The following is an 8,279-nucleotide window of genomic DNA, read 5'->3' as shown; positions in this document are numbered from 1 at the left end:
CAGGTCCAGGTGCCCTGCTCACCGTATCTGTTGGTGGTCAGAGGTGAGGCTCTGTGTGATTTGGAGCAGAGGGGTCTTTCAGCCCTGCATCCCACCCAGAGTTCTGCAACACTGCACTGAAGCTGCTGGAGCAAGGCCACGCCCTCCTGAGGAGCCAGGTGTCAAAGCAGACTGAAATGCAAGGCCCTGCCCTGACCCGCTATGGTCAGACTCAAACGGGGGGGGTCTTCATGGTGCTTTGGATAAAAAGCATGTTAGAATTGTTACAAATAGGAAAACAACATCCTTCAAGGATAAAATGGATTAGATTAAGAGATAAAAACACCCCTGATGGGGGGCAAATCCCCTTGGAGAACATTATGTCTTTAACACATTATCCCTTTAACACAAGGCAGTGTTTTTTGTTTTTAGTAGTGTTTTGTAAAATGTGCTTCTTTTTGTAGACAAATTTGTTAGACACACACAGACACTCAATAACACTGCCAAAACAAAAACGTAAACATTTCAATTTTCTTAAAAAAAAAAAGAAAACAGAAAAGGAAAATGAAATAAATAAAATGTAAAAGTAACAGTAAAAAAAAACAACACAATGTCACATTTTGTGCATACAGCTGAATTCTGAAATGATAAAACAGAACCTTCCCAGTCCTTTACAGTTATCAGCAGCTTTCTTGGTTTAAAAAACAATGAAATATTTCCTAAGCTCCACCTCTTCTGTCTCGCAACATTTCGCACAAGAGAAAAACTCCCTAAATCAAAAGCACAAGCAAAATCCCTAAAACAGACAAAATGCCATTCAGCACAATCCCTGCCAGAGTTCAGCTGCTGCTCCTGCTCTGAGCTGGAATGTGTTCAAATCTAAGCCACTTTTCGGTTCTTTGTCTTTCCCCATGTAGCATCGTTTCAGGGTGCAGACTGCCCCCGGTGAAGACGCTGGCCTTGGCATTGGTGTCCCCTCCTCCCTCCCTGCCTCTCACGGCTCATTCATTCTCCCTCTCTGAGTCACAGGCTGCCGGACCGGCCTCAGCAGTAGCTGCGGGTCTGGCCCTTGCTGTGGATGGTCCAGTTGGGCCCCGGCAGGCTCCCTTGCCGGGTCAGGGCCTGCTGGCTGGGCAGGCCGGGCGGGTGAGGGGGGCTGGGGTACGGGGCCATGACAGGGACCGGCTGGAACTGGTACTGGTTATACTGGGGTGCCACAGACTGGAACCCCCCTGCTGGAGCCCCGAAGCCCTGTGCTGCCCCCAGGGTCACATGGGAGACAGGGGGCTGGGGGGCACCTGGGGGGGACAGGGCGGAGTACCCAGGATGGGGCTCCACGGGACTATGGCCGGGGTAGGGGCCGTCCGGGTAAGGGGACTGGTTGGGGTAGGGGTTTGAGTGGGGGCTGTCGCCCTGAAGGCGGTAGAATTTGAGGACCTGGTCGCCGGACGGCATGACGTCGAAGGCCTGGCGGTACTGGCCCCCCGAGGACGACCTGCGCAGGGGGTCCTGGCGAGACGGCCCGGGCGTGTACACATTGTAGGCTGGGCCGTGGCTGGGGTAGGGGTTGGGGGGGTGGTCGAGCGGGGGGGAGGAGGAGGTGGAGGAGGAGGTGATGGCGCAGGGACTGTCGGCCTCGTCCTCTGCCAGCTTCTCCATCAGCAGGGAGGCGATCTCCTTCCCTGTCAGACTCTGGCTCTGCGGGTCCGAGCGGCTGCGTGTGTGGGCCACGCCCACCGCAGTCGTTGCCTTGGTAACGGGGCTGTCCTGGGGCCGGCCGTCGTACCCGGCGGAGTCGGACCCTCTGGACCCCTCGGCCGCTTGCTTCTCCGGCGGGGGCGGCTCCGGGGGCGGAGCCAGAGACTCCGCCTGCTGGGCGTCTCCGTCCAGGTCGGTGGAGGCCCAGGTCCTGGCACTAACGGGGGTGGGGCTGGTGAAGGGGAAGTTGACGTAGACGGGCTCGGGTGGCTTCTGGGCCGGGGCAGGGGAAGGAGAGAAGGGGGGGTGCTTGTGGGGGTGCGGCGCCAGGCCTGAGGGGCGCAGTTTCAGGGGCTGGTCCTCAAAGTAGCGGTAGCACACCTTCCCGTTCTCGAAGTAGGGATGCAGCTGGGAGGCGGCGAGGTCTGCGGAGGGGCAGCGGGGGGGGCCGCGGGGGGGGCCGCGTAGGCTGAGCCGGTGCACAGACAGCGCCAGGGGGGCGGAGCCGGGCGGGGGGGTGCTGGGGGTCAGGCGCACGGACGACGCGGTGCGGCGCTGCAGGGGGACCTCCCGGGGGGGCGCGTGGGAATGCGCGTGCGAGAAGGAGTGTGAGTGTGAGTGTGCATGTGCCGCCGCCCAGGCGCGGGTGGCCTCCGAGGACCACAGCTGCGCGGGCCGGGTCGGCGCCGGGCCCCGGGCCAGCGGCCGCAGGTTCCCCTCCGCGTCCAGCCGCAGGTTCTGGTAGCTGTGCCGGGCGTAGCCAGGCGGCGCGGGCGGGTACTCGGGGGCCGTGATCTCGTAGTAGAAGTTCTCCATCTTGCCCTGTTCGTCCAATGGGGCGGGCTGCGCCTGGGGGGGCGGGGGCTGTGGCAGGGGGTTGGGGCGGAGCCCGGGGCGGGGTGGGTGGTAGTGGGACATGGCGGAGGAGCTGCTCAGGCGCTCGGAGAAGGCGCGGGACAGCGGGGCGTTGGGGGCGGAGTCCTGTGACTGTGTGATGATGCGGCGAATTCGGGCGGCGTCCAGCGAGCGGCGCATGTGGTTATCGGCGCGGGACAGCGGGGGCCTGTGGGCCGCCAGCTCCAGCGGTTTAGGCGGCACTTTGGGGCGTGCTGGCTGGAAGGCTCGCACCTGTGCCAGCGGCGACGACTCCGACCGGGAGTGCAGGAGCGGGGGGGTGGCAGGGGTGCGGCTCTGCGGGGCGGAGACCTGGCGGGAGTAGGCCGGGGGCTTCCTCAGGGGCGTGGCCTCACCCCCCCCTGCATGGGGCGCGTCCGGCTTCACCGCCTCAGTCTCCGCCGCAGGGCATGCTGGGACAGCTGGCTGCTCCTGGTTCTTGTAGATGGGGCTGGGGGCAGCGTCTGTTTCGCCAGAGGAGCTGCCCGCCGACCCCCCCACCGACCCCCCTGACTCAGAGACTGAGGTGTCGGAGGACAGAGTACCCGTGTCCTGCTGGAAGAACAACAGTAACTTCATTGACTGCATTGGTGCTGAGGCACAGTGCTCACTCACCCACTCACTCACTCACTCACTCACTCACTCACTCACTCACCCACTCACCCACTCACCCACTCACCCACTCACCCACTCACTCACTCACTCACTCACTCACTCACCCACTCACTCACCCACTCACTCACCCACTCACTCACCCACTCACTCACTCACTCACCCACTCACTCACCCACTCACTCATCCACTCACTCACCCACTCACTCACCCACTCACCCACTCACCCACTCACTCACCCACTCACTCACCCACTCACTCATCCACTCACTCTCATTCTGCTTCCCTGTCCTTTCATATGAGGCTGTCATGACCTGTCCCAGTGACCACCTCCACATAAGGCTGACTGACCCACCCAGCAAGCGCACACACACACTGACTGACTGAGACTGACCCACCCAGCAAACGCACACACACACTGACTGCGACTGACCCACCCAGCAAGCGCACACACACACTGACTGAGACTGACCCACCGAGCAAGCGCACACACACACACACTGACTGACTGAGACTGACCCACCCAGCAAGCGCACACACACTGACTGAGACTGACCCACTCAGCAAGCGCACACACACTGACTGAGACTGACCCACTCAGCAAGCACACACACACACTGACTGAGACTGACCCACCGAGCAAGCGCACACACACACACACTGACTGACTGAGACTGACCCACCCAGCAAGCGCACACACACTGACTGAGACTGACCCACTCAGCAAGCGCACACACACTGACTGAGACTGACCCACTCAGCAAGCGCACACACACTGACTGAGACTGACCCACCCAGCAAGCACACACACACACTGACTGAGACTGACCTGTCCCTGGTTCCTGCCGCTCTGTCTCTCTCCTTCCTCGGCTGCATCTGTGCTGTTCTTCTCGCCCTCAGACATCCACACAGACAGGGGGCGCACTGTGGAGTACAGCTGGTTGGGGTCGGTGGGGGAGGCAGAGGACAGCACCTGACCTGTGTCCATGGAGAGTGACCTCATAAAGCGCGATTCTATGGGCTCTGGGGGCGTGGCCTGTGAGGGTGTGGCCTGCAAGGGCGTGACCTGGGGGCCTGTGGTTTGGGGGGGGCGGTAGGGGGGGGAGGCGGCCTGGCGCAGTGCCTTGTTAGCGCTCTCGGCCAGCGCTAACGCCATGAGCCGGGCGGGGTTCTTAGGGGGGGGTGGGGGGGGCTGCTGGGAGGAGACGGAGGGGCCAGCGGACAGAATCAGACCTGGAAACAGGAGAAGAATCAGTTTCAGTTACACAAACACAAAGCCTGTAGCCAGTCAAGGCCAGATCACCTGCTGATTCCACTCTTTCTTTTACAGTTCTTACTTCTATCACTTTTCCTCCAGTTGCTCAGTTACACCCGGTCATCGCATCCTGCACCCCTCTCACCTTGACCTTTGACCTTGGCCTCGGGCCCGAGCTTGCTGCGGAGCTCCTGCTGGCAGCTGTCCGTCAGCTGAAAGTCACATGACCTCAGCAGCATGGAGATCATCTGGGGAGGGTGGGAGTGTCCCGCCCCCTGAGGCCCGGGAGGCAATTCGCCGGCTCGCCCGCCAATCATCTCCAGCACCTTCAGGTTAGAACAGCGAGAATCTCACATCACACCCAGCGCAGGAAACACCCACGTCACAAGCAGCTGAACACAGCGGCACAGAAGCCCCCCGAAAACGACGCTGTTCACACCTGCTGCCAACAAGCAAGCAGTCAAACCACAGCAATCAGTTTGCTCTCAGACAATGGCATGTGGCACTCGGAGTGCAACGGCACAGAATTCATTCAAGAAGATGGAAATTCTCTTTCCACATGTAGCATCAGAATATTTTGAGGAGAAGGTGTGCACACAGGCAAGAGCCGGGGCTCTGCCCATCCTGCACTGCGGGGGTCCATTCAGAAATCAGACAGGCAAACAGCACAGCGCCATCAGCAGACTCTGATTCACTGAGGCAGACTGCCATTTACTCTAGTTAAGGATTTAATTAAGCATTACACACTGTAGCACTGAATACATGTACACACACACACACACACACACACACTCTCTCACAGACACATACACACATACATTCTCTCTCGCTCTCTCTCTCTCTCTCTCTCACACACACACACACAAACACAGACACACAGAGACACACACACACTCACACACACTCACACACACACACACACACACACACACACACACACACACACCTTGGCAGGCACACTGATGGCGATGGGGTCGGAGATGTCGAGGGGCGGGGATTTCGGTGCTTTGGGGGAGAGGGCGTGCACTACTTTGCGAGTGAAAGAGCAGCGCTCGGGGGGCGTGGCCGGTGAGCCATGGGCGGGGCTGCCGGGGTCTCCGCCCTGCATGGGAGGGGCCGCGGGGGGTCTGTGCTGGCAGAAGGCCTGCAGAGGGGGGGCGGTGGCCGCCAGGATCAGGCTCCGCCGAGCTGCAGCCTCTGATTGGTTGAGGACGGAGTCGGGGTCCTCAGTGACGGAGCGCTGGCTGTGGGAGCGCGAGTGGGCGTGGCTCTGGTGCCCCACGCAGCGGTACGGAGGGGGCGTGGCCGCCGGCGGGGACTCCCTCCCGCCCCCCAATGCTCCACCCAGCCCTATTGGCCCGTCCTCCAGGAAGGTGGGGCTGAAGTCGATGACGTCCTCCGCCATCCACGCGGCAGCGGCGTCCTGGGAGAAATCAGGCAACATGTACACGCCCTCCTCTTCCTCCTCCTCTTCCTCCTCCTCATCCCCCTCCTCGTCCTCCCCCTCGGGGTCCCGCGCCTCCTCGGGGAGCAGGCTGTCGTAGGAGCGGCTGGGGGGAAGGCCGGGGTGGGGCGGGGGGGGTAGCGGTGGCTCCATGGAGGCGGCGAGAGCCAGACCGTCACTGCTGGAGCGGGGCCGGCGGAGCCTCTGCAGCCTGCCCACACCTGGGGGGGACAGGGGACGGGGACGGGGGGGGTGTCAGCACAGTGTCAGCTCTGCTTCCAACAACAGCATGCCTGTATGCAGCTCCTCAGAGGCCGCGCTTCGCTTTGGAGGGGGTGTGTGCGTACCTGCGGCGCTGTGCTGTGATGTCAGAGACTCCTCACTTTTCGCAGACCGCAGGGTAACACTATCCACCCGACAACCTGCACCAACAGACCAACAGAGAGGGAGTGAGAGAGCAGGCAACACTCACTCACAGGCCGGACACACCGAGGACACACAACAGAACACTCAGCATAGCAACATAACAACATAACAAAACCCTGCAAGCTGTGTGACTCCGAGTCTGAGCTGTCTGTTATCTGTGAGGAGGAGGTGCTCTCTGGCTCTGTGACTCTGAGTCTGACCTGTCTGTTATCTGTGAGGAGGAGGTGCTCTCTGGCTCTGTGACTCCGAGTCTGAGCTGTCTGTTATCTGTGAGGAGGAGGTGCTCTCTGGCTCTGTGACTCCGAGTCTGAGCTGTCTGTTATCTGTGAGGAGGAGGTGCTCTCTGGCTCTGTGACTCTGAGTCTGAGCTGTCTGTTATCTGTGAGGAGGAGGTGCTCTCTGGCTCTGTGACTCTGAGTCTGAGCTGTCTGTTATCTGTGAGGAGGAGGTGCTCTCTGGCTCTGTGACTCCGAGTCTGAGCTGTCTGTAATCTGTGAGGAGGAGGTGCTCTCTGGCTCTGTGACTCTGAGTCTGAGCTGTCTGTTATCTGTGAGGAGGAGGTGCTCTCTGGCTCTGTGACTCCGAGTCTGAGCTGTCTGTTATCTGTGAGGAGGAGGTGCTCTCTGGCTCTGTGACTCTGAGTCTGAGCTGTCTGTAATCTGTGAGGAGGAGGTGCTCTCTGGCTCTGTGACTCTGAGTCTGAGCTGTCTGTAATCTGTGAGGAGGAGGTGCTCTCTGGCTCTGTGACTCCGAGTCTGAGCTGTCTGTTATCTGTGAGGAGGAGGTGCTCTCTGGCTCTGTGACTCTGGGACTGCCGTTTGCTGCTTTACTTGGCAGAGTCAGAGTCAGAGTCATTGTTTCCATTCTTCACCACCGATCCCCAAGTTAAATAGCTGTGTTTTATACGGCAGTGTAGCATAGTGGTTAAGGAGCAGGACTCGTAACCGAAAGGTTGCCGGTTCGATCCCCGCTGGGACACTGCTGCTGTATCCTTGGGCAAGGTACTTAACTCACAATTGCCTCAGTAAATATCCAGCTGTATAAATGGATAACATTGTGAAGAACTGTAACCTATGTAAGTCGCTTTGGATAAAAGCGTCTGCTAAATGAATAAATGTAAATGTAAATGTAATACCTGATGCATTTATGCCAGTAATCTGCATAGAATGAATTCTGTCTGTATTGCATGATTGGCCTTCTGTTATACTCAGTTTTAGTTGGTTATGATTGGTTGTTTTCTTGATTCTTTTACAGCACTTGTGTCTGACACTCAGCAGCAGATGCTGACACCAGCTCATCCCAAACCCCATGAGTCCTGCAGCCTCTGTGCCACCCCGTGCTCCGCAGTGCCGAGCAACCTCACCGGCTCACGTCCCTCATTCTCATTCTCACGTACAGTATATGAAATAAACTTACAGCGGCAGGCATTTTAAAGAGGAACCACTAGTGGGCACTCAGATTTACCTAACATTCAACCAAATGCGTGTTTTTCAGTATGCTATACCTGAGAGAAACACTCCTATTTACTAACTCTCCTCTCCTTTAGAGGAATGAGTGGCTGTGTTTGGGTGGATGTAGAATGGGGGGAGGGGGCAGAAAGGTGTGTGGTTTAGAGAATTAGGAGAGAGAGAGCAGGGACAGAAAGGTGTGTGGTTTAGAGCAGTGTTTCCCAAACTTTTTTTTCTGGGGACCCAATTTTTAAAAATGACAAACCATCGAGACCCAGTTCACATTAGGCCCTATCTATAAATCGTGAGAAGAGCAGATTTGTGCATAAATGAACGTTCCTGACTATTTTTACTGCCATTTCCGCATCACCTTATATTATCCTGAATAGGTAAATAAGCCATGTTGAAGAGATATACGTTTGATAAGCCATAACTTCGTTTTATGCACGTGTTATCGAAAACATAAATGAGACAAAATAAGTGTATTTAGGCGGAGTTAACAGGCTCTTGTTTTTTTCCCTCA

The 8,279-nt window shown here is 57.9% G+C and overlaps 1 protein-coding gene across 5 annotated transcripts in view; it reads right to left on the bottom strand.

The window, feature by feature from the left end:
* Positions 1 to 662: 662 nt before the first annotated feature.
* The window catches only part of arhgap33 (Rho GTPase activating protein 33), a 52,692-nt gene continuing 45,075 nt past the window's right edge, over positions 663 to 8,279 (bottom strand). For 4 of the 5 annotated variants that reach the window (XM_036538493.1, XM_036538495.1, XM_036538496.1 and 1 more), the window contains 5 exons: positions 6,230 to 6,304; positions 5,385 to 6,103; positions 4,584 to 4,764; positions 4,013 to 4,416; positions 663 to 3,126 (listed from right to left, as the gene is read on the bottom strand). In XM_036538493.1, the coding sequence (XP_036394386.1) occupies positions 1,024 to 3,126; positions 4,013 to 4,416; positions 4,584 to 4,764; positions 5,385 to 6,103; positions 6,230 to 6,304 (3,482 nt within the window). In that variant the 3' untranslated portion in view covers positions 663 to 1,023. The remainder of the gene's footprint in view (positions 3,127 to 4,012; positions 4,417 to 4,583; positions 4,765 to 5,384; positions 6,104 to 6,229; positions 6,305 to 8,279) is intronic. The other variant, XM_036538494.1, reaches the window with a different exon arrangement.

This window comes from Megalops cyprinoides, chromosome 10, assembly GCF_013368585.1.
Source record: "Megalops cyprinoides isolate fMegCyp1 chromosome 10, fMegCyp1.pri, whole genome shotgun sequence".
In the NCBI taxonomy this organism is placed as follows: Eukaryota; Metazoa; Chordata; class Actinopteri; order Elopiformes; family Megalopidae; genus Megalops; species Megalops cyprinoides.
This window is presented reverse-complemented; position numbering and strand designations above follow the sequence as displayed.